Source organism: Eretmochelys imbricata, chromosome 10 (genome assembly GCF_965152235.1).
Source record: "Eretmochelys imbricata isolate rEreImb1 chromosome 10, rEreImb1.hap1, whole genome shotgun sequence".
Lineage (NCBI taxonomy): Eukaryota > Metazoa > Chordata > Testudines > Cheloniidae > Eretmochelys > Eretmochelys imbricata.
In genome coordinates, this window is record NC_135581.1 from 66,809,192 (window position 1) to 66,836,095 (window position 26,904).

At 40.6% G+C, this 26,904-nt stretch overlaps 1 protein-coding gene across 1 annotated transcript in view; it reads right to left on the reverse strand.

Annotated features, from left to right (window-relative positions):
- Positions 1–26,904, reverse strand: part of HOMER2 (homer scaffold protein 2) — a 103,998-nt gene that overhangs the window by 47,729 nt on the left and 29,365 nt on the right. Inside the window, exon 2 of the mRNA XM_077828538.1 lies at positions 12,158–12,314. Within this exon, the coding sequence (XP_077684664.1) occupies positions 12,158–12,314 (157 nt within the window). The remainder of the gene's footprint in view (positions 1–12,157; positions 12,315–26,904) is intronic.

Below are 26,904 nucleotides of genomic sequence, written 5' to 3' on the forward strand. Positions count from 1 at the left end.
CTCATGTTCCAGTCCCCTAATCATTTTTGTTGCCCTCCGCTGGACTCTTTCCAATTTATCCACATCCTTCTTGTAGTGTGGGGCCTAAAACTGGACACAGTACTCCAGATGAGGCTTCACCAATGTCGAATAAAGGAGAATGATCACGTCCCTCGATCTGCTGGCAATGCCCCTACTTATACATCCCAAAATGCCATTAGCCTTTTTGGCAACAAGGGCACACTGTTGACTCTCATCCAGCTTCTCGTCCACTGTAACCCCTAGGTCCTTTTCTGCAGTACTGCTGCCTAGCCATTCGGTCCCTAGTCTGTAGCGGTGCATGGGATTCTTCCGTCCTAAGTGCAGGACTCTGCACTTGTCTTTTTTGAACCTCACCAGATTTCTTTTGGCCCAATCCTCTAATTTGTTTAGGTCCTTCTGTATCCTATCCCTACCCTCCAGCGTATCTACCTCTCCTCCCAGTTTAGTGTCATCTGCAAACTTGCTGAGGGTGCAGCCCACGCCATCCTCTAGATCATAAATGAAGATATTGAACAAAACCGGCCCCAGGACTGACCCTTGGGGCACTCCGCTTTATACCGACTGCCAACTAGACATGGAGCCATTGATCACTACCCGTTGAGCCCGACGATCTAGCCAGCTTTCTAGCCACCTTATAGTCCATTCATCCAGCCCATACCTCTTTAACTTGCTGGTAAACATACTGTGGGAGACTGTATCAAAAGCTTTGCTAAAGTCAAGGAATAACACATCCACTGCTTTCCCCTCATCCACAGAGCCAGTTATCTCGTCATAGAAGGCAATTAGGTACTACAAAGAGTCCAATCTGCACAGGCTCTCCCTACCTACTTGGTTGTTTATGGTCAAACTTTTCATACTGATCACATGGGCTGGAACCGGAGAGGGGAAGCAGGTATAATTAGGGGGCATGAGCTAATTTAGTTATCACTGTATTGTTAAGCCTGCTCTAGTGCAGCAATAAATCCACATCTCCACTGCACATATAAAAGAGAAAAATCCTGTTCTGAGCTCTTACACATAATTATATTTTTAATTTATGTTACTATTTCTTCCTCTTTCCCCACCCCCAAGCTCATGACACCCTTCTTCTGTTAGAGGAAGATTAACTGGAACTCCTTTTGAAGCGATTCAGTGCCACTCCTTGATCACGATAGAGTGATCAATGCAACTTACTCTCCGCCCCCGAAAGGCTGAACTTGTAATCACATTCTACTACAAAGACTATCTGTGTTGCAAAAGTCATACTGCTGGGTAGATAATTGATATCTGATAAAGGAAGGAACATGGACAAGTTATTTACAGGCGATGAGAATGTCTCCTGGCCATTTTCCTCAGAAGCATCTGGTCTGGCTACAGTAACATGGAAGGCTCACTGGTCTGATCCAGCCTGGCAATTTCTACATCCGCACAGCCGAAGGCATATGCCTCTGTGTATACACGTATACATCTATAGGATTGTGTAAAATATCATCTCTGTGCTCCATGGATGAAAATCATTTCTATTCTACATGTTTTTCCTCTTTTAAAAAATAATATGCATCAAATTACGTTTGATGCACAAATTTTAAGGAATGCATGTTATAATAGTTTATTTATAAATTGCATCTGGCACTGTTGACTTGATTAGAATGGCTGAAACATTAACTCTCAGATTGTTTTAGTGGTTGTGTGGGGATTTCCAAACAGACACCTCCAGCAGTACAGCAAGGGGAAAAAGAGAAACTAACGATGTAAATTAGCTGTTCCATTGGACAAGCAATCCTTAGAGCTTTAAAAAGCGTCACAGCTTACATCAATTATTCCTTATTACTTTCAGTGGCTGAACTAAAAAAAATGGGTTAAAGCAAAAATGCCCTGTTTGAAGGGAGGAAGGCTTATGTAATAAAGCATTTGCTGATTCATCAAGGAAACCTCTGGGAATAAACTGCAAGGTATCTGGCTTTTATTCCTGTTACAAAAGAAGGGCTGGATAGGACCATGCAGAATCCATGCATGATGACAAGTATTCCCATAGTCAATGAATTCTAGCAAGCAGAAGCAAGGGACTTTAACCACTAGTGCTATATGACACTCATCTTCATCAGTTCACACCCCTGCAAGCTTTGCTTTGAAATCTAACAAAGCCAAAAACCCCCGCACACCCCACCAAGTTGTGCCTGGTTTCACGACCCCAGCAACAGCCTCTGAGCTATTTGTGATTTTTCACTTGATGCCACATACCAGCTCATGCTCATCGGAGACCTGGCCAGAATTTTCTGAAAGATCCACTAACCTCACTGAGCCTGGCCTGAGTTTAGGAGAATGTAACAAAAATCAGAAATCAGATGCGCTTTGCCTGGTTTCAGGTTTCATTATCAGAACATCACACAGTTTGGATGACCACCTGGTGCCAGTGGTCTTGGCACATTCCAATGCCCAGGGTAACACTTGAAGCTAGTGCTCAAAATCTATAAGAGGTGATTATGAATTGTCATTAGTTTTTCCATTATTAAAGTATAGGTGTTTCCATCCATTAAAATGTGATCTTCGGCTTGAGCAAACAATTTCCTTATTAATTGGAAAATGGTGCCGTTGAAATGTGTCTGTAGGGCACAATGCTTTGTGACCAACATACTCCACAAACTGGATCTGAAAAGTGGTTTTTGCAGCATCAATCTGCTGGATGCAATTCTGGGTGCTCTTTTCACAAAGTCAGTGAGAAGCAGCTGGGCTGTCCACAGGAACACAGACACAAGCCACACAGGATCATAATCAAATGTGGAGCTGGTCCAGCTCACTTTTACCACCAAGCAGCTGCTGCCAATAATTTGTCACCTATGTCTGACTAGGTTTACAAGTTTGCTTTTGAAGAATTTATATCCTGCGAGTCAAAGGAAGGGATGTGGGATCTTGCACTTGGATTTTAATAATGTGTAAAGAGATTACAGTAGAAATGATCAATCCATTCAAATCACAAAGCTCCACATGATGACATTTTATTCCGAAATAACGTCTTGCACAGATGTCGGGACTCCTAGTTAATACACACAGAGTCTCAAAGGACCCATCAAGTTTCTTGAAGCCAAATCAGGACACAACAGAGCTCATTCTGTTTCATATCCCAGTTCTAACCAATTTTCTGTTCCCTTCACAGCCTCACGTCTTGTTTATGCCAAAAATGTTCTTCAAAATTTCCCTCCATTCCCTACACTAGTTCAGCTCAACCAGTATTTGCAATTCTGGGAGCCCTTGTGTAGACAGACTGCTGCAATTATTTCAAGTCCCAATTGGTGGTAGCAGCCAAAGACCTGTAATAGTTATGCTTAACTTTAACAGCTAGAGAGCGCTTGTCATAAATATAAAGGGAAGGGTAAACCCCTTTGAAATCCCTCCTGGCCAAGGGAAAGCTCCTCTCACCTGTAAAGGGTTAAGAAGCTAAAGGTAACCTCGCTGGCACCTGACCAAAATGACCAATGAGGAGACAAGATACTTTCAAAAGCTGGGAGGAGGGAGAGAAACAAAGGGCCTGTGTGTCTGTCTTTAGTCTGTCTTTGCCGGGGATAGACCAGGAATGGAGTCTTAGAACTTTTAGTAAGTAATCTAGTTAGGTACGTGTTAGATTATGCTTTCTTTAAATGGCTGAGAAAAGAACTGTGCTGAATAGAATAACTATTTCTGTCTGTGTATCTTTTTTGTAACTTAAGGTTTTGCCTAGAGGGGTTCTCTATGTTTGAATCTAATTACCCTGTAAGGTATCTACCATCCTGATTTTACAGGGGGGGATTTCTTTATTTCTATTTACTTCTATTTTTATTAAAAGTCTTCTTGTAAGAAAACTGAATGCTTTTTCATTGTTCTCAGATCCAAGGGTTTGGGTCTGTGGTCACCTATGCAAATTGGTGAGGCTTTTTATCCAACATTTCCCAGGAAAGGGGGGTGCAAGTGTTGGGAAGATTGTTCATTGTTCTTAAGATCCAAGGGTCTGGGTCTGTAGTCACCCAGGCAAATTGGTGAGGCTTTTTACCAAACCTTGTCCAGGAAGTGGGGTGCAAGGTTTTGGGAAGTATTTTGGGGGGAAAGACGTTTCCAAACAGCTCTTCCCCAGTAACCAGTATCTGTCTGGTGGTGGTAGCAGCCAATCCAAGGACAAAGGGTGGAATATTTTGTACCTTGGGGAAGTTTTGACCTAAGCTGGTAAAGATAAGCTTAGGAGGTTTTTCATGCAGGTCCCCACATCTGTACCCTAGAGTTCAGAGTGGGGGAGGAACCTAGACAGCGCTCAAGCTATTTTAGGTTACCATACCATTTATTACTGTTATACCACAAATACAGACAACCTTAAGCTACTACTAACCCAATGCAGAACTAGAATAATAGATTTTAAGGCCAGAAGGGATCAATGCAATCATCTGATCTGACCTCCTGCATAACACAGGCTAAAGATTTTCACCCAGTGACTCCTGTGTCAAGCTACTGGGTGAAATGTAATGTACCTTTTAGCAAGACATCATATCTTGATGACCTTCTGAGATGGAGAATCACCTTAAGACCTCATGTGATGGAGAATAGGGTACATCCCTTGATAGGTTGTTCCAATGCTTAATTGCCCTCACTGCTGAAAATCTGTCCTTTATTTCCAGTTTCAATTTGTCCAGCTTCAACTTCTAGCCATTGCCAAGTTTGTTATGCCTTTGTATGCTAGATTAAAGAGCCCCCTACTATCAGAAATCTTCTCCTGTGCAGGTACTCAGACTGTGATCTGGTCACCTCTTAACCTTCTCTTTGATAAAACCTCTTCTTAAACCTTTCACTGTAAGGCAGATTCTTAATAAGTTGCATCATTCTTGTGACTCTTCTGAGCCCTTTCCAATTTCAATATCCTTTCAAAAGAAGTTTGCACCCCAGAACTACTAGTCAGTGTCTTCCAGTGACCTCACAAAGTGCATATTAGAACCAGTCTTCTGCAGATTTCATTCATTATAACTTATTCCACTATTCCAGTGTAATTAGAAAATAAGGTTAAAAAACAGCGGGATGGTGGTAACAGACTCTGCCTCAGATGTAGGACAAATATTCCCCTTCATTCAATTTGTTCATCATGCAAAATGAAGGAGAACTTCACAACAAAACCAGCAGCTACCTCTCAAACTGAAGCCCAATCCATTTTCATTATTTACAAAGAAAAAAGACTGCAAGAAGAAACTCCAGATAGCTTTTACAAGTACATTATTTAAACTGCCACTGCTACTAGGACACAGATCTTTATATTCAAGCATTTTTCTTTAACCTATGCTAGGACATCTCAAGCTACGACAGTCTAAGTTACAGCTGTCTCAAAGAACAAAACTGCTTGTTCTGATGAGTCTGAGTAAGGGCTGATTACAATGATAAGAAAAAAGTGTGGGCTTCCAGCAGCTTAACCTATCAGTTTCTAAACCCAAACGATATTTACAGTGCATGCATCACTATACACACTAGAAAACCTCAGCTAATATGCATGAATTCAATGGCTGATTCTCCAATATAAAAATAAAATGTTAATAATAATAGACATAGGGATGCATGATACACATTGGAGGACAGAACTGAGTTCTACAATTACACTTTATATAGAGTCTTTAAAGTTCCAGCCATGCTGTTTTTACCCCATGCTGTTTTCCTTCGTTAGGAATTCCTTTCGAAAACATATTAGAATCATAAAGCAGACGAAGTTCTGTGTCTATAACCATGTCAAAGTTAGCAGTTTTGATATTTCATGGGTAAAGAGAATAAGTTGATCAAATATATTCAAACTGCCTAAACTGCAGCACCCCAACTTCTCCAGCCCTGGGAGTTTCTGCTCAAGAGAATTGTGCTGAGGTTTCTCCGTTGTGAACAAATCTGCATAGGAGTCTAGGAAAACCAGTCAACCTTCATTTGAACTTAGGTGCCCAGAGGAAAAAGCAATTGACCTTATCACTGAGCCATACTATCTTGATTCACCTTACAGTTAACCTTCAAAAAGTTTTATGCAATATAAAAAAGGCCTGAAGTGTTTTCTTTCTGCTGAATTTATGTTAAAAATGGAAGTGGTATCAAGTCAATTTTTTCTTTTTTTGCTGGAGGTCTTACTTGGAGGACTCAAACGTGGACTGGAATCTCTCTCCAGCTCAGCTCCTATCCAAAGGGGTGGGAAGGAGTGCTGTAGGGAACATTCTCACCTGCCAAACTGTTTATTCAGACATTTGAGTTGTTGGACCAAAAAAATAAAAAAAGGTTTTAAAAAGTCTGAACCATTTTCTGGTCACTTGATCAGGTTTCACTGGCACAAGTTGTCTGGATGTCACAATCCTACTGGTTCTACTGTTGCTAATGGATCTTCAGGGCAGGGACCATGTCATCCTCCACAACTGCAGAGTGCACTGCACAATAGGACCTTGACCAGCACTCCGGGTGCTACCATAATATAAACAGCCAACAACAAATAAATAATGACAGCAAATAAAATCCAGCTAGAAAAAACCTGAATTTGTAACGTAAAAAACCCAGGAAACAGAACCTTCTCCATGCGCATGCCCCTACCCATCTCTTTCTGAATATTTTTCCAGGCCTACTTTATACATTATAAAAACGAGCAAAAAAAGGCAAAGCACCACAGTTTTCAGATCACTTTTGAAGACTCCTGAGCTGCTTTCTCCTCCTCCTCTGCATTTCATGACCATAAAATATCTGCTGGTCATTTAACTGTATAGCTAACGGAACAGGAAATTTAGGTTTGACAAAGGTGAATCTCCAATTACAAGCATATAGGTTTTGTTTTTAGTAGATGACATGACCAAAAACATAGACAAAACGTGCAGTCACTGTACAACATATAATTGCAGCTAACACACATTTCCCTTAGGGTCCATAAGTCAGCAGGAGCAAAAGCAGGGGTGGGAAGCCATTTGCCTCCCGGCAATCTGTTCACAATGGAGTTAAATGCTGTGAAATCTATAAAGGGCATGGAAAAGTAGGACTTCTTGCATGTCAGTACTGTCATAGTCACAGCAGCAGGGAGTAGCAGGGGAGGAATCCATTAGCAATTCCCACAGATATGTTTAGCCATACTATATATATCCCCAGCTAATTAATCTGCTAAATCAGGATATCACTACATGTTCACTTGGAATATGCTCACAAGAAATAGAAATAATTGCAACCAAATCATGCATTATATTTGCTACAAATCAGACCCCCCAATTCTCAGATATAAAGTTAAGTGCTATGGTGAATGTGCAAGCATCTAGCAAAGTATTTTCATAGCATGTGGTCTGAAGTCTTTATTTGGTGCCAAAAAAGTATGGAATTGCTTCTCAGCGTCACGCTAAATATTTCTCTTAAAAAGATTCAATACTGTTCTAATAATGGAAATTAGGGCAAAGAAAAAGGTATAAAAGCCAAAACAAAATCTAGAGAAAGGCATGTTTCTCTCAGACCCTCTGACAGCACTAACTGAAAATTCTTCAAATCTGAACACACACCTTTTGGCAGAACATCCCAAACCGTTAAAACAAACAAACAAAAAAAGTGTCCATGCTTTCACAACCAATTAACTTTCATCCACAAAGAAAAGTATGCGGATAGTTTCCTTGAAAGTGGTAACTCTAGAGTTCAGGTTCCTAAATCCACCCCTTTTCACTGAGTAAATATTCAACAAAGAAATGTATGTTCTGTGCAGATGTGCTGAGCTATTGTATTAACTAGTAATGCAGACTGGTGAAAGGATTAGAAAAACAAACCCTGAAGGAATCCAAGCATCATTCTATCATCTTCAGCAGTAGAAATTTCCTTTTCAACATGTGCTATTTTTTACTAATCTCTCATATGACAGGATATGCAATTTAAGGCCAAGTATTTTGCAGAGAGGCTTATTCAGTTTATTCTATTCACTCTGAGGAATATACCCCACAGACCTGATTCTGCCACCCTTATTCACACAGAGTTGCACTTTACTCCACGAATAGGCCCATTGACTTTGATCCACAGGTCTGCCAGATAACAAAACATTGTATCCTGGGACTCTTCCTTACTATATATATTATTTTAACAAGGTTATCAGCTTGGCCATTGCCAGTTAATTTTCAAGGTAACTTATGCTGTATGTTGTTTTATAGCACGTGGAAACAAACTTGGGCTCTGCAAATGAATGGTCACTCTGCAGTTGAAATGAACGCTTTCCTTAAAGCACTAAAGGTTATAATTTCTGTAGCATATATTTACTAGAGCCAGTTTTGCAACATGCTGGTCTTTTCCTTCTGTGATCTTGCTTCATTTCTCTTCTCTCTGCCCATCTGCCTGATCGTCCTCATAGAAATATCTTCTCCAGTTTGTCACAATCACAACATGAGATGTCAGGTTTCTCTGCTGGACTGGTCTCAAAATATCTGTTCCATCCCAAACTATCACTGGATTTTAATTCTCGGGGTAATTTTTTTTCGCCAAGGACAGAATAGAATTGTTTCTCAAAAGATTAACTGGTGCAGTTGTAACCCACACACCTCCTGGGTGTGGTGTTCTGTCCCATCTAATGGCACTGAGACCACTTAGAGAGATTAATGAGTCTGCTCTAGAGCCTTAGCTAGGGGCCCTATGGCTTTTAACTCATGCAGTAAAGGCTTATGCATTTAGCTCCAGATGCCTCAGGTTCAATCCTGCCTGCCAACAATCGGGGTCTGTTGATGTTACAAGTGGGGGCTCGTCCGGGATTTCAGCTGGGACGTACCTCCTCAGGCTAGGGGAAGTATGCAACCCACACACCTCGTTGGTTTGGTGTTCTGTCCCATCTAGTGGTATCGAGACCACTTAGAGAGACAGAGAGAGATTAATGAGTCTGCTCTACACCCTTAACTCGAGACCATATGGCTTTTAGTTCATAAAGTAGAGGTTCATGCACTAAGCTCCAGAGGCCCCAGGTTCAATCCCACACACCAACGACTGTGGTCTATCAGCCTTACACAGGATCAATAGATTGAAATGGGGGGTGGGAGAGGGAGGGGAAGAGACCTAGCCCTTGCTTATTGTCATGACTGCACTGCCCCCATATTTGGAGGGGGCTGAAAATAACAGTTTTAATTCTCAGGTTCTCTATGGAAATATGTTAGGTTCCTATTTTTCCAACCTCAGTTTTCCTTCTTAACAAATATTTACAACTTGAAGGGTTTTTTTTGTTTTAAAATCAATCCAGGCAGTACCATGCATAACTCCAAAGGGTGATGGAGGTTTTTGCTCTGTTTAATTCGCAATCTTTCAGCTCTCTGTGTTTCTAAAGGTAGAATAATATAGATTGATTTTAATGAGGAGTCTGGCCTATGCTTTCCCCCACACACTGCACATTAACCAGCCACTTTTATTAGCTCATGTTTTTTCCCCAGTTTAAGTCACACTCTGACTTTTGCCTAAAACACTAGGGGTTTTCCTATGGCGGAGCCAATGGTCACCTCATTAAATCTGGAACATTCCAAGCCCTATTTGTCAATATTACTTCCTTTAGCGTTCTGTATCTTCCTGTTTAGACGGACTCTGACGAATGACTCCTCCAAGAATTATGATTAAATTACTTTCTTGAAAAAGTTACAAAGTTCCTTTGTTATTATGTAATTAAAAGACATATTGCTCTGTTCCTTTCCTTGGTAATGTTATCTTGGAAAAGATTCTTATGTTCGCACTTGATATAAATACTAACAGCCTATCCAGAAAGGGGAATGTGTCAGCTGTTTTTTCTGTGAGAGGTTACATCAAAGACACTACCCTGGTCTCTGGTGGCTAAGGTTTGTGTGAGTGTCTTCGGATCACTGATCCGCCATGTAGTTTAACTCATCTATGCCATCCTTATAGTTGATACATTACCTCTAGTAACCATTCTGCTGGGAAGACAAATGCTGGTCAGACAGCCAGAGATACCTACTATTCACGTTTCTTTCTCCAACCTGTTTTACTTCATGTTTTCTTAACTGCATATGTTCTCTATAAATGTACAATGCATTTCCACACAGAGAAAACTGCATAGCCCTCTACAGACACATCAAGTGCTCCCTAAACACTCGGTAATTATTAGGGGGAAAAAACATGATTTTCCTAACAAACCACTCTTTCAAGGAGCAAGACCTGTCAAACTAGTGACACATCAGAAGGGTAACAAATATTCATTTAGTATTATGCAGCCAGTCCCTGACTTTATGAATGACAACAACAGTAAAGGGGTTAGAGTGACCCTACATTCTTTTCCATATTTGCAATTCAACATGTAGCTCCAGAGGAACAATGAAAGCTTTAAAAAAAAAAAAAAAATGAAGCTTACACAACCAAACCACCACCAATGTGGAATGAATTGCACTGCACTCTAGAGAGTTTTCATAACATTTTATTGCTGCTACATAATGTCAGCGTGACGTGGTAAAACTATAGCAAATGCGCTGAAGTGGGATTTCAATGCGATTTTTATGCAAGTGTCTCAGCATGTCCTACACTGACTTGTCTAAGCAAAGCAGTGGCCTATAAGGAGGGAGGTTTTGCAGTTAAGGTATAAAATGGAGAGTCATGAAATTTAAGTTGTTTTCACCATAGACTTCCTCATTCAACTAGTTTAATCTCGCCATACTTCTGTTTGCCCATCTTTAAAATGGGGATAACAGCACTTACTCACAGGCTAAGTTATGAAGCTAAATTAACTGATATTAGTAAATGTGCTGAGATTCTTGGATGGAAAAAAGGTGCTAGAAAAGTGAAGCATACTGGCTGAATCTGGCAGCACAATACCAGAGCTTCCTTTTCCAGCCTATATTCCCAAACAGGGGGATGCCCAGCATGGAAGGACTCCACAGAAGAGGTAATGAAGAACTCCAAAGAAGCCAGCGTAAACACTATGTTGCTTCTCAGCTAGCACAGGCCTACTATTCTGGAAAGAGGAAGGACAATCCAGAGGCTGGTGAACAATTCATTCTCTGCTGAACGTACCTCAGGAGATTTTTAATTTCAAATGACTCAGATTGATTTCATGCATGTGCACCCTAATGCTGACAGTTTTTTTGCTCTCTTTTTTAATGTCTTTTGGTAGAATATACCAAGGCTCCTCTCAAAGCGCACTGAGCATGACAAAGAAGCACACAAGCATCAAGAGATGTACTTCACCCCAAACATAGTAACTGAAATGTTTATTTGCTTCTATTAAGTCCAAATAAAACTCTAATTTGTAATCTATTTTAGAGAGAGAAATAATTTACATAAAATAGTCACTGAAGTTGGTCTACTGAAGGCTAATGAACTCTGCCTTGCTAACATTAACCACTGAATTAAGTGGTAAACTGAAGCTGTTCCAGTTTAGACCTTTACAAAGGAAACATGCAAGGGATAAATTCTGCCCTCAAATGCACATCTGGGGCTCCCACTGAATCAATGTAGACATTCTTCCAAGGGCAGAATTTGGCCTTAACTAGTCATTATCGGAAACAATAAAAACTAATTAAAGGAGGGGGGCGCAAGAGAAGGGCTGCAGCATTGTGGAGTTTCTTCACTTTTTCACTGTGCTAGAGGAATGTTGCATGGGGTTGCGAATTACAATAGCAGACTATGTCTTGCAGACTGAAAAAAATGACCAGCAGTGTGACAGTCTATCAAGGTGCAGGCAGGAGGGCATAATTACTCACTGAAGACATATTATTTTATCCCAAGGAGTGGGCAATCCTTTCTCTTCAAAACTAATAGTTCCAGTCCGAGTGTGCACCTCTCCCATTGTACCCTTTAAAAATAGGTTTTTGCCACAAAAATTCAGATGTACCTTTAATGGACAATATTTTAAGACACAATCAGCCAAATACTCGCCAAAACTTGACACTAAGAACTACTGGCCTGCCAAGATGTCAATATTATTAAGCTATTCTAAATTGATATAGTCTTGCCTCCACATGTATAATTGTGTTCAGAAAGCCACTTGTTATTACACACACACACACACACACTTACTTCTGCACTCGAAGCTTTCACAGTACAAATAAACAGAGTGGATTACATACAAATTAAGTATTTATTCAATTATCTCTGTAGGCTGGCCCATCCATATCTATTACCAGTTAATGGTGAGTAGCATCACACGATGCTCTCCAATCAATAAGCATGCCAGATGTATCCGTCAACCTCCTACCTTGGCTCCATCCACACTGATAATCCGATAGCTGTTTCTTGTGCTGTCATAGAAGTAGGAAACAGTTACAGCCTGCTTGCTTGCAGGAACCCAGTTCTTCTTGGTGCTGGGGTCAATTTGGAAGACATGTGCTCTGGTGGTGAAGATGGGCTGTTCTCTGGAATAGGGAGGGACAGGAGAAATGGATGCATGAGTTTGTGGAAGATGAAATGTTGCAGAAGTCCGCTCTTGATCAACCATGTTGAAAACAGCAGACCTAAACCTCACAGTTCAAATGAGATAACCCTGGAATTCTAAATGGAAAAACAGTGCACTAAAATTACTATCTGAATCAACACTCCAGCGTTCTATACCTATTCTTAGCCTTACCATGTGACATTTAGCTCCCTGAACTCACTGACCTTCTTCCCTTCTTGGGCCACCAGTACAAATGCAATTTTAGTTCCCATGTTGCTATAACTGGACACTGTTAAAACATTAGCACCTTCTTCCTCAAATTAGCACATCATTTCAATTAAATTACATTGACACACATCTTTGCCAAATCCACTTGCTTTTTCTAAAACCACACAGCTTTCCTTCCTCATACCACTCAGCCATATGAATCATTACTTAGAGACAGAACTCACTGCAGATTCTCCTTACAATTTTATCAAACCAAATGCCCAGTGTCACTATTTACATACTAAAATCTCAGTCCTTCCGTTCATTCTGTTCTATGGATGTGCACGAAAATTTAATCAGCTGCAAAGTAGCTAACCACGATGAAAAAAGATTGTATTACATTTTAGTTCAACAAGCTGTATTTATGGGTGAAGTATTTGGGGTCCCAACCCACAGCTTCATTTCCTAACTATAGTACTGTCAATTCACAGACAATTTTACCCAACATGAGAATTCCACACAAAGTACAGGTTTGTTTGTTTTTAAAGATGACAGTATAAACAACATGAGAGCAGAGAAGAAGCAGGGTTAGAAGAACAGTACATGTGATAAACATGAAGTTATTTGGATTGAAGACTACAGTTAGGATTTATTAAGGCAGTAATGTCAGTAAATATTCTATTTCCACTTTAAAATTTAACTTGGATGGAAGGTACAATTTGAAGTGTAAAGAAAACTCTACTCTATTTATATAATTTTTTATTCCCTGAGTCTGAGGGCTAACTGATTATATAAAATAGTGAACATTACATGACATTACCACTCAACATAACACATTTAGAATATTATATAATTAAGACATTATCTTGACATAATTATGATAGGATGCTGAAATGTCAGTTTATTCCAATACAACCCACCATATCAGCCTCAGAGAAATAGGATGTTTACAACACACAAACTGAAGAGGCTGCTAGAAGGTGTTTTGCACAAGGCTAATTAATGTCTAGGTAGAACACCAGTGGGAATCTCGGATATTTGTTTTATAAATATTTTTATTTACCCACCTCAAAACCATCTATCTGTGTACATATCTGGCCTCCACGTTTTCCATTATGTTCAATCCTTTGCTCCTCCCAGCTGATTGTTACATCCACTTGTTGTGTTATCTTAGGCCATGGCTACACCTGGAGCTGGAAGAGTAATTTCCAGCTTGAGGAGACAAACCCACCACACTAAAAATAGAAATGTAGCTGCCATGGTGAGAGAGGTAGGAAGCGCTAACAGCCCTGAGTACACAGCTAGCATCTCAGAGCTCTACTCCAGGCGGCTAGCCCCTCACACTGCTGCAGCTACCCTTCTATTTTTAGCGCCCTAGTTCAATCAGAGCTAGTGAGAGTGTGCGTCCTCGAGTTGGAAATTACACCTCCAACTCAAAGTGCTGACATACCTCTAGGCCGTAAGATCTTCAGGGCAGGGACTGTGTTCTGCTCTGTTTGGGTAACATCTAGCACAAACCAGCCCTGATCCTGATTGAGGTCTCTAGGTGCTAGAGAATACATGATCATACAAATCAAATTGAATTTACTAACATTGGGCATATCTGATACTCTAATTGTAGAATTAACTTGGCAAAGGTGGTTTGCTGGTGAAAAACCTAATGAGGCCTAAAAATGAAAAAAAAAACAAACAAACATGCAGGTGCAGTAGTAATGTTTTTTCCTTGTAAGATATCTGCATGGTTTTAAATTTTTCAGGAGCTGTTGAGTACATTTCTGGATGGATGGCTGTGCCAAATTCAATAAATTCAATACTCATGTGGAAGGCACTTCAAATACAATGGAACTTTCTCACTATGTTGGTAAAGATATATAAATTATTCCAGTTATTCCTTAACAGTAGCTCTGTGAGACTGATGTTATATGCAGTCCCAGGTATGTGAATTTGGCTCTCATTTCAAATGCTAATATTTGTGCAGCACTTAGCTAGAAAAAAGGGGCATTTCTCTACATATACATAGACCACTTCAACCATAAAATACTCATCTTAAGAGGCCTAAAGCCCTCTTACATGTCAAGTTTTTATTACGCAAATACATGTGAGTCTATGCCAATAATTACCTTCAAATTAAAACAGGTCAGAATGCCACCTGAGTAAGCAGCTACGGTAATTCCCCATAATGGGGAAGTCAGAGAAATTTCCCCTTTAAAGTACTTGCTCTTGGGCTCTTACAAAAAAATACCAAATAGCTCTGCAGCCAGGGAATAGATATCTTCTCCCCTTTCCCCCATTTGCTTGCTCTGTATTTTTTGTGGGCATAACATAACATAGTCATCCTGAGTCTGGAGACTGACAGTTCCAGTACCTCTGCTGCGGCTTGTAGCTTTGCCAGTCTTGCCTACTGCTATTCAGAACCCTCTGGGGAGCAGTCAAACTAGCAAGACTCAGTCTTCTTTTGCAGCTTGGGAAAGTCTTGCGCACAGGAGGACGCTGGAATTGTTTACTGAAAAGGTAAACCCCCAAAACAGAGTCTTGAGGTTGCTGGGAATCTTTGGGTGGGAGGGAAAGCCTAGAGAGAAAGCTCCTTCTCCAGCACCCAGGATGTTATGTGTGTGTGGTGGTGGCGGCAGTGACAGATTGAGTTTGGGAGGGGGCATTCCAATTTACTCAAAACACCCAGCTGGCATCTACAAAAATAAATGGAGCTGCCAAATAATATTCAGGGGCAGCAACCTGGTAGGAATCTAGCCACTGCGGTGATGGGTAAGGTCGTGCCTTTTCAAGTGGTATTGACTTCTGAGCAGTGAGACCCTCACTGCAGTTTTGTCCTCTGCATATCAAGATGCCTGGTGCTCCATGGAAGAGGGTGTGTATGCAACATTAAGTCAGGGTTGTTGGTGTGTAAAAAGGTGGATGTTGGGGTGGGGGGAGGAAGAGATTGACTGGCCAATTCAGAAAACAGAATTAAGGGAAATATTCTGGGGAAAGACCTGGAAGATACAGAAATAAAGAGGATAGGTACATAAGAATGGCCATACTGGCTCAGACCAATAGTCTATCTAGTCTAATATCCTGTCTCCAACAGCAGTCAATACAAGAGCTCCAGGGAGACCATACAGAACAGGGTAATTCTGGAGTGATCCACCACTATCTTCCACTTCCAACTTCTTGCAGAGGTTAAGAGCTGTATTGGGCAAGGGGCTTCACACTGACCCTCTTAAGCTAATAACCACTGATGGACTGGTCCTCCGTGAACTTAACTAGTTCTTTTTTGAACCCAGTTTTACATTTGGCCTTCACACCATCCCACAGCAATGAGTTCCACAGGTTGATTGTGTGTTGCATAAAAAAGTAGTTCCTCTTGTTTGTATTAAACCTTCTGCCTATTAATTTCATTAGGTGACCCCTAGTTTTAATTTTGTGGGTAAAGCACACAATGAAGGAAAAGAAAAAAAAGAGGAGATATAGAGAAGTGCAAGAACTGACAAAGAGAAGAGGAAACAGACACTGAAAACAATGCATCTTCCCCAATGAATGTTTTAATTTCTAATTGGCACCATCAAGTAAAAGCCACATTCACAACCAGCCAGTCAAATTTGGAGTACACCGGGAGGGCCAAATTCTGCTCTTACTTACACCCATGACACCGCTTCAAAAGATGTAAGAGAATAATTCAGTCCCATTATAAATTAAACACACACCCCCCCGCAGATTTTCCATTAATATTTAATGTGTATTAGTCACATTTCAAGTGCAAATGCCCTGCAACTGACATAGAATAATAATGTGCAAAACCAAGATCTGTTTTATTTCAACATATTGTAGTTTATAGAGACACCATTTTACCAAACACCAGGCTGGGGTGTAATGTAGTTATTTTATGTGCCCTACAAAATGCTTCCAACAGCAGAGTGCAGCATTGGCACTCACTACTGCACAGTATGAGGAAGACGTCTCTAAGACATGTCATTTAGTGTTGATTTGCCATCTTTGGCCCCTGATTATTAAAAACGGAATGGGTATGTTAAGTCAAGATGTGCAGCCCCTCCAAACTCCAGCAGTGGCTGGTGACATCTGAAAGCGTACAAAAGCTCCAGGTATTATTGCTGTTTTCAGTGGAGCGTAACCCTTTCCTTTTTGTCTCACTGCAAGGTTTGCTAAGATCACGGGGAGCAGAGGGAGAGAAGCAAGCCCAGTCCATCCTTCCTGCCTTGTAACAGTCACACCTGCCAAACTTATTTCCATATCAAAATGGCAGAGCTTTCATTTTACAAGATACATGCCTATTAATAAGTAGCTAAAGCACTACAATATTCTAATCCTCTAATTCACACTTAACAGTCGCAGAACGACCAAACACAAAGCTACACCATATCTTCACTCTCACCAGTTTAATTTTGCACAGCTTAATAGTTTTTAATTCCAAAGAATTTCAACACCGCTACACATTTATTGTGTGTAAATTATTAAATACACTCCCAAGACTAAATATGCTAGGTCACTCACTTTCAAATTTCAATTTCCGTAGCACATATTGTAATGTAAATGAAACCTCATATACCTCCAAGATAGAAACACTTCTTGTTGTTTTATAATGTTGTGTTGTTGTTTAAAATAAAATCTCTCTCCATACTCCATGAAATCCGATGCGTTTGCTTTCTGCATGCTTTATTTATTTACAGGCACAGCAACACATACTAATACACAGATGATGGAATAAATACTCTATTCATGTACACTAGTTATTTGGAATAACATGAGCCATATTCATAATAATGGCATTCAGAACAAAATTACAATATAACTAAACACACCCCAGGGAATTATGAACCATGCACGCTGTGGGAGCAGAATCAAATCAAGTGAATAAATGACCAAATCTGCATTAAATAATTGGCATTTTTTGAATACTTTCTGGACACAGACTTGACCACAGCTCTGGGCTCAGCACGATCATGGGTATCAAGTCCTTCCATGTGTACGGATATGTGCCCTTGAAAGAATTCCAGAGATGGCTCTATTTGCAATCAGATATAAGAAAACAGTTGTGAATACTGTAGATGCATAACCCAGCAATTCATGATAAACTGCTCGGCCAGAAAGTTCTTATGCAGTAGATAGCTGTGATCACTGTAACTGCACCCTTCATTCATGAACTATAAATGAACAAACAAGTGCAAAAATAGTAGGGGTATTGGTGGGGGGATTCTACAGTTATGGATGATTTATTCATTGTCAGGAATGTTGCCGTTATTAAAAATTTGAATACGAGCAACAGGATTGCCATCTCTCGTGATTCTATAGAGAGTCCTCCTGTGATATTTGGTGTTTTTCTTAAAGCCCCTGTGCATGATTATGTGAAAATGACCACTTCCATTAAAAAATATATTTCTAACCATCATGGTCATGGAGAAAACCCTGAAGAACGCAAATGTTAAAACCTCAAAAATCAGAAGGCTAAAAGATGCTAAAATTATAAGAGTCTCATGAACTTTAAATCACCATAATGGCTTTTATGGGCCTTCTGAATGTTTAGGGTTGGTAAGAACACAAGAATGGCCAACTGGGCCAGACCAGTGATCCATCTAACCCACCATCATGTCTTCTGACAGTGTCCAGTGCCAAACGTTTCACAAGGAATTAACAGAACAGGGCAATTACTGAGTGATCCATCCCCTCTTGTCCAGTCTCCGTTTCTGGTAGTCAGGGTTTAGGAACACCCACAGCATGGGTTTGCATCCCTGACCATCTGGGCTAATAGCCATTGATGGACCTATCATCCATGAATTTATCTAATTCTTTTTTTAATCCAGTTATATTTTTGGCCTAAACAACATCCCCTGGTAATAAGTTCCACAGGTTGACTGTGCATTGTGTGAAGTAGTACTTCCTTATGTTTGTTCTAAACCTGCTGCCTATTCATTTCATTGTCTTATGTGAAGAGGTAAATAACACTTCCCTATACCATTCATGATTTTATTACCTCTATTATGCCCCCGCTTCTTAGTCTCTTATCTCTCCTCATGTGGATGCTGTTTCATATCCCTAATAATTTTACGTGCCTTTCTCTATGCCTTTTCCAATTCTAATATATTTTTATTGAGATGGAGTGACCAGAACTGCATGCAGTGTTCAAGGTGTGAGCGTACCATGGATTTATACAGTGACATTATGATTTTTTCTATTGTTTTATCTAACCCTTTCCTAATGGTAATACTGAAATAGTGCAAACTGTGGTTTTATTTCGTGCACAGAAGCTGAAAACAAAGCCCCATTCCCACAACTGATTCTACATGTGGTGACAACAAATTGCTGTGCCCCTGGGGAGCCGCATTGACTTGCCTGGCTACAGGGAGTCACCTTCAGGTTCAGGCATTAAGCTACTACGCCCTTGATCATGCAAACACTTACAGTTTTGAGTACTCTTACACACATGAACTCAATAAGGCTCCTCATGTGAAAAGTTTCAGAGTAACAGCCGTGTTAGTCTCTATTCGCAAAAAGAAAAGGAGTACTTGTGGCACCTTAGAGACTAACCAATTTATTTGAGCATAAGCTTTCGTGAGCTACAGCTCACTTCATCGGATGCATACTGTGGAAAGTACAGAAGATCTTTTTATACACACAAACCATGAAAAAATGGGTGTTTACCACTACAAAAGGTTTTCTCTCCCCCCACCCCACTCTCCTGCTGGTAATAGCTTATCTAAAGTGATCACAGCTGCGTTAAAGGAGCCCTAAAGCTAATAGCATATCAGGGATTCATGTGTGTAGTCATGACTGCAAAAAATGAAATAAAAACACACCGCACTTCAAAACCCACATGGTAATTTTTTTCTTAGTAATGATTTCTGGCACCTGAATCAAGAATCAGTTTTACCAGAATTGCAAATGGAAGAACAGTTAATGTTCTGCTGAGGATTCTTTAAATAAAATGCACATTGCAAGGCATGACAGTTCGCTGTGGTATGCTCAATATAAAACTATAAAAGCATTATATAACAAGGAGTGTTCAAGAAAAGTTATTTTCTAAAGGACATCGATTTAAAATGGGAGTCTCTTTTATACTGCTGAAATAGAATACTGGATGGGCAAAGAGATTTCCTCAGTACTACATGGGATCCTGTGGTTTTGTGACTGAGACAATCCTAAAAATGAGTATATTACCCTCTTTTAGAACCAATTTATAAAAAGGAATTTGTTAGAGATATTTGAGCACAAAGGTGCTACATTTACGGTCACTACTCAGACTGGAAGTACTGCACATATGGGTATGATTACACTCCAACTGGAAGTGTTCCTCCCAGCCCAGCAGACAGACATAAGCTAGCTCTGCTTGACCTAGCATGCCAGAAATATCAGTGTGGACGTTGTGTCTTGAGCAATGGGATGGGTTAGACACTTGAGTATGGATCCAGAGGGTCAGGTGGACTTGTACACAGGCAGTTAGCTCATGCCACCTCCTGAGCTGCTAGTCTTAGCACGCTAGCTAACACACAGCCAGCACATGCCAGTTTAGCCGGGCTGTGAGGCATGCTCCCAGCTGCAGTATAGATGTGCCCTAAGTGTCTTCCAGTAGTACTTGCTGGTATGTAGAAAATCATGCCCTACAGCTCCAACCTGCAAGCCTCATTACAACCATTTCTTCTGGGCCGTGGGGTCTCGGGCTTGCCCCATTCCAGCGCTCCAGCTGGGGAGCAGGGTTCAGGGCCGCTCCATGTGGCTCCCAGAAGCAGTGGCATGTCCCCTCTCTGGCTCCTACACAGGTGGGTAACCAGAGGGATCCGCTCTGCATACTGCCCCCACCCCAAGTGCTGCCCCCGCAGCTCCCATTGGCTGCTGTCAGCCAATGGGAGCTGCAGGGATGGCGCCTGCAGGTAGGACAGCCTGGCCATGCCTCTACATAGGAGCCAGAAGGCGGACATGTTGCTGCTTCCAGGAGCTGCTTGAGGTAAGCACCGCCTGGAGCATGCACCCCTGACCCCCTCCTGGGCTCCAACCCCCTACCCCAGCCCTGATCCCCCTCTCATCCTCCGAACCCATTGGTCCCATCCAGGAGGACCCTCCTATATCCCAAACCCCTCATCCCCAGCCCCACCCCAGAGTCCGACCCCCCCAACTGGAGCCCTCATATCCCCCCGCACCCTATCCCAACTGCCCTAACTCAGAGCCCCCTCCCGCACCCCAGCATGAATTTCGTGAGCATTTATGGCCCTCCATACAATTTCTATACCCAGATGTGGCCCTCGGACCAAAAGGTTTGCCCACCCCTGGCCTATCTGAAATTAACTTCTGGCCTCAATGCAGTGGCTAGTGGACAGGTGTTCATATCTCACAGCCCCACAAGATTCCCCACCATAATTGACACTATGGCACAAGCTTATTGGCTGCCTCAGCCAAGAGGCCAAAGGTTGATTGGTCACATGAAGAATGACTACCTTTTCATCCTAAGAAGTGGCTCTTCCAGATCTGGAGAGAAGTATATTTGCAGATAGAATTAGGAGTCTTGGACTGCCCATACAGCATATGTTATGTGGAGTTTGGGGTGGGGGTTGTTTTTTTTTGTTTTTTTTAAAGTTCTGTCAAATCACCTCCATTCACAAGCACCACATTCACTACAGAATTATTTTGAGTGTGTGTCTTTCCTTGAAGAAAATTAACGATATATTAATTTAGCAACATCATCAATTGCTATTGATCTTTTTCAACAGTCACATCTTTACTGACCACTATCCCAGAAAATTAGTGTAGGAAGCAAATATTTGTGCAAGATAAATCTTTTCCCACAGAATGCAATCTAGGCTGTATCTATAGAGAAAGTGAAAACAATGGAGATAAAGTAGATCTTGACACAGCCACCTTCTTATTCAATAAGAATGTCGCTTTGTTTAGAGATTGACGAGCAAGGAAATGTTTCCTGGTAAACATGTCATGTGTGTTTATTCCTTTCTCACTGAAGCTTCTGCAGTGTATTTTAAAGCAATATAGCAAGGAATATCTTTGAACATTGGACTTCACATGTTCTTCACAGTACGCAAATAAACAGCACCTGTTGTTCAAAGACTATATTTTAGATGTTATTGGTAATTGTCACTAAAGCGAAGAAATAATTAGTTAACATATGTGATACACAAATCCTTTAATTCAGAAATCTGCATGGCAGAGAAAACATAATTATAGGTTATATGGGTTCTAAGGTGATTTCCTAATTTCTTTTCTCTCTTTTCTGGGGAGAGGGCATTCTGACAGCAAACAAAGGCCTAAATCAGGTAAGGGGCCTTATTATGTAAGGCTCTATACAAACACACAAAAACACCATTTCCACATCATCCCGCTGAACACCACCATCCCTATCCAGTTCAGATTTCTGTATATAAGAAACTACTGCCATTTGAAACTCAGATAATCATATCAGCACTCCTGATTAGCACCTTGCAAAATCAAAATTTAGCTGAAAAACCTTTTAAAGTACTCGGTTGTAGTATTTCAGAACACTTGCCCACTAGTCAAATTTATTATGAAGTATATAGATATAGGCATGGCAAATTCTTACACAAGTAATCCCAACCTATTTCATTTCTTCACTCTGAAATATGACGATAAAACCTTGACTACCAGTTCTGGAACATGATTTGCTGTGTCTGGCCCAGTCCTGCAAATTGTTGCTTGCAGGCAGAATGCGGCACGCATATGGAACCCACCAAAATCAGTCAGGCTGCACATGGCTGCAGTAATCCACCCATGCATAACAAGCTCCAGGACTGAAGCCTAAAAGTATTAATTTACCCAGCTGTTAACACAGAACCATAGGCAACCATGGTAAGCAGGACTTGTAGGGTTGATTGTCTTAATTCATGCGCTTACCTACTACAAAGGTTGTTGATCTGGTAAGGTGATTCAGGAAAATGTCAGACTGCACCAACATTAAATCACCATTAAGGCATAAAATCTGACCCGGATTGATGCTGACCACCACTCCCCTCAATTTAAAAACTGCAGCAATTTGTGTAATATTTTGTAGAGAACAACAATTTGTTCAAAGAAAAATGTAATATCCTAGAAATGCAGTGTTCTGACCTCAGTGACTATCTCTTATCTATGTTTCAACAGTGCCCAGTAGGAGGCCCCATTCTCAATTCCCTGTCAACGTATCCAGAATTATAATAATGAAGAGGTCAGAAAATAACAAACCTTCCAGCCAAATCATTTGTAAGTGTCTCTCTCCAAAATAACTGTGTGTTGTTTTTGCGAAGAATATGAAGTGTCCAACCACGCACTGCATACAGCTCTGTTATCCAGCTCTGCATACTGACTGCCTTGCATGCCTGTTCAGCTGGTGAACAGCTGTTAAACAAAAGCCTCTAGTTTCCATCCCAGGCTTCCTTGGCACTATGAGCCCCTGAAGAGCTAAGTGGTGAGGCGGGTTAATGCGTCAGCTTCTATATCTTTGGCTACTTCAATCTCCTTATATCAAACACTAAGTTGGACAATTATTCACACACAATGATATATTTTCAGGACTCGTTCAGACATATTTCACCCAGGCATAATCATGTGTGTCTCTGTGTACAGATGCAATGTTCCCATACACACATACCCACCCTCCGCTACCAGTTATAATGATTTTTTTTTTTAAAGATCAAAGCACGGACCCTAACACAGTTGCTTTAGAGGAGAACTACAACTTGTTTTTTTGCACAAGGCATTCTGCACACTGGCTGAAGTTTATCTAAAACTTTAATCATTGTTCAAAAGAAAGAGATCATCCATCATTTTTCAATCTCTGACTACAGTTAAGAAATGGTGCAAGCCTCTTCACTGGTTCTTATGGGGCAGTGAAGAAATGCACTAAATAGTCTTCAGCCAGGGTTGAAGGGCCCAGCTCTAATCTTAGTGAAATCATTAGTGAAACTGCTACTTGCTTTCTAAGACAGCAAGATCAACCTATGCCATAGGTCATGAATTAAATAGGTTTAATGGTCCTCATGGATATTATGAATGCAACACACAATGTGGTACCACAACTATCTGTTTACTGCCAAAGATTAGACAAGCAGGAAGTGTGTCAGGTTAGTATGCAGATATACTGGAAAGGATATGTGGGAAAACCTATGGTTGCTCCCTCCTGAAGTTCATAAATCCACAACAAAGCTCTTCACTGGAGAACAACAAAACGGGGGTAGGAGTAGGGTTGCCAACCCTGCAGGATTGGCCTGGAATCTCCAGGAATTAAAGATTAATCTTTAATGAAAGATGTCATGTGATAAAATCTCCAGGAATACATCCAACCAAAATTGGCAACCCTAGGTAGTAGAAGGAAGAGAGTCTTACTTAACCTGATTATTTGACAGATTTGGGAGACTTTTTTTTTAAAATATCTGACATCACACCTTGAAGAGACTCAGCTATCCAATGTCTAAACTAAATTGTATTTTAAAATATGTAATATTTTGGATTAAACATGAAAAAGATCACTAGAATTAAGTGTAAGATTTTTTTTAAGTTCCATAATGCAAAATGCAGCAACATAATGACAAACTTTTGAAATCTATACACTTCACACCAGGAATAACAGCATGCAGGCATTATGAAAGTAAACAGCTTGTTACCAGCCCCAAACTGGCACACACTAATTAAGTCAGCTCAGTCAGATTCCATCAGATTCTTCATGCAAGTTACACAGTCTGCTGACAGGATGTTTAACAATCAAAAGTGAAATGCATGTTTAAACCCGTGAGTAAGATTGCAAAATATTCTATGGCACAGAATAAGAAGAACAGTCAAGGACATAGGATGGGTGGGACAAATGTGAAACACACCTTTAATTTCATTTCAAAGCACTTAAATGTTGGTAATATCTCCATTGTACATGTGGGAAAAAAGACAAGAGTGGTGAAATTACCGGCTCAGGGTAACAAAGAGAATCAGTGGCAAGGCTGGAAATACAACTCAGGTATCCCAATTCCTTGGTAATACTAACTAAGGTTACAGGCCAACTTTTAAACAAAAGTTTCCCTAAACCAGGAAAACATTTGTCTGTGTTAATTTAACAGAGACTAAAGCACCATTAGTGGTTCTTTTCCTTTAATCTTTGTCTAACTCACTTGGTGGTGACAGTGAATACCGTCCACGGACAAGAAGGGATTTGTGCCTAAGATGGTAGAAATAAGCTTGGGGGGGGGGGGTCTTTCATGTGGTACCCCAGACTTCAGAGTGGGGAGGGAACCCTGACACAAGCCTTGAGAGAGAATATTTGAATAGTGTATGGAAAAAGTATATCAATAATTACATGCATGGGTTCATGCACCAAAGTACATCTTTGTTTAAGGCTCTGTTTAGTTTTATGGCATTTGAAATCGTTAAGCATTTGATTATGCTATTTTGCAATAGCAATGCTTTGATTGTATTACTGATTAAAGTCAAATTTTCAGATTCATTTATACAAAGGCAACATCTTCTAACGTTTTAACTTTTAATATGCAAAGGAACTAAAAAATTCCAAACATCAACATGTTGCCTTGGGAACATCAGTGGATTTGTCCTCTGTCAACTGCTCCCTCCCCACACATATTAATTTTTCAGACTTCATAAATGTTACTAATATTTTTGGGTTCTGTTCTGAAGTTTAATCTGGCTTTTGTTTGGCTTTTTAATAAACACCAAACAGTACATACAATCTGCAAACATTCCCTGCCTCCATGCAGAGCACTGAGCATTCATCCAATTGGCTCAGCAAGCCTCCGGAAGGACATTCATGGTGTTTAATGATGGCAAGACATAATATGCTGTGCCTATACTAGCCTTTTTCTTTAAAAGTTTCCTACCATTGCTAACATCAGTGCAGCTCTACCAGTGGTAGTAACGGTGAGTGTGCAGACAAGGGTCTAGGTGTTTAAGTTGTCTCAACCTGCGCTGAGCTGGTCTGCACACCATTGTAGTAAAAATACTGGCAGTCACCGCACCTTGTCTACCCCAGCACTTCCACCATAGATAACCACCACGGAAAATTTTTAGAAAAAAATATAGTTATAGGCAAGGCTCTGGAAGGACTTTGAACTTCTATTGCTCTGCTTAGTGGAGACGAAGTGGCAAGTGCTGTGAGAGATTTTAGATGTGTGTCTCAGGCTGCTCAGCCCCTGTATTTGTGCCTAAATAAAGTCCCAGGTGTGCCTGCATTCTAAAGATTCCATGAGGGATGAGAGCCTAAACATTTGTATGGACTTGGTTACCCTGTTTGGACAGGTCATTCCTAATCTTAAGGAGATGTGAGTGAGCTATGTTTACGGAAGTTAGTAAATCACAAATCTACAAAAACTAGCTTGCTATTTGTCTGGGGTTTTTGGTTTTGTTTTGTTTTGTTTGGGGAGGAAGGATATTACCAAGGGAAATTACTTGTTGTTCACTTGTTAAGTGAGGTTTATTGCAACGCTGAAACATAGGCCCAGACTCTCACCCCGGTTCTGGTCTCTTTGGGCTGCTCCAACAATATAAAAAGAGTTGGAATTTGGATGACTGGTCAACTGAGAATTTCCCTGTCATAGCGCAGTTCCCAAATGCCATGAAGCAGCCTGCAAGGTGGAGAATTCATGGACTGGAAATAAGATATCCTCATCCCACAAATTAGTAATCCTGACAGATCATGGCTTTTATTTAATGCATGCAATCAGCCTGCTGAGCCAAAAGAGTTGTGGAAGGTAGCAAAGGGATGCTTTCTGGATTCTGTTTGGCTAGGGTTGTCTTAGCATCACAGCATCAATTACAATTAAAAGCTAGGTTCCATCCCTTTTACCTCCTTGTGATATCCGGTCAAGATTTCATACTTCTAATTAACAAAAAAAATGCCCTGCAGTGAAATGTGACAATAGAAACAGTACCTTAAACATCACAGTGCCACAAATGAGGTTGAAAACTTTGAGGACTGAGCACATCTAATAGACGTGAACATGGTTGCCCACCTACCATGGAATTGCAGATGCTCCTTGGAGTCCCCTAACATGTTAACAAGGCCTCAGTTGCTATATATGACAATCTTGGTAGAGGACTCTGTATCTGCACTAACACAAAGAGGGAAGGCAACTGTAAAGCCTAATCCCTTCTTCCTCAGCTCTTTGGAGTTTGAGTTTGTCTCCCATGTCAATGGAAGGTTGTGTGAAGATTCCACGGATCTGTACCAGTGAACCAAATTTTAGAGCTTTTAAAGCAGTAGTTTGTCTTCTCAAGGTTATAAACATATTGTGTCTGAAAGAATTTTCAAAGATACACACAACAATTTCACAGGCTTGTTCACCAAGTAATAAAAATACTTTACAATTTTTTGCTGCCACAGACTGCACTTATTTTTTATTACAGGGAATCACATCTGT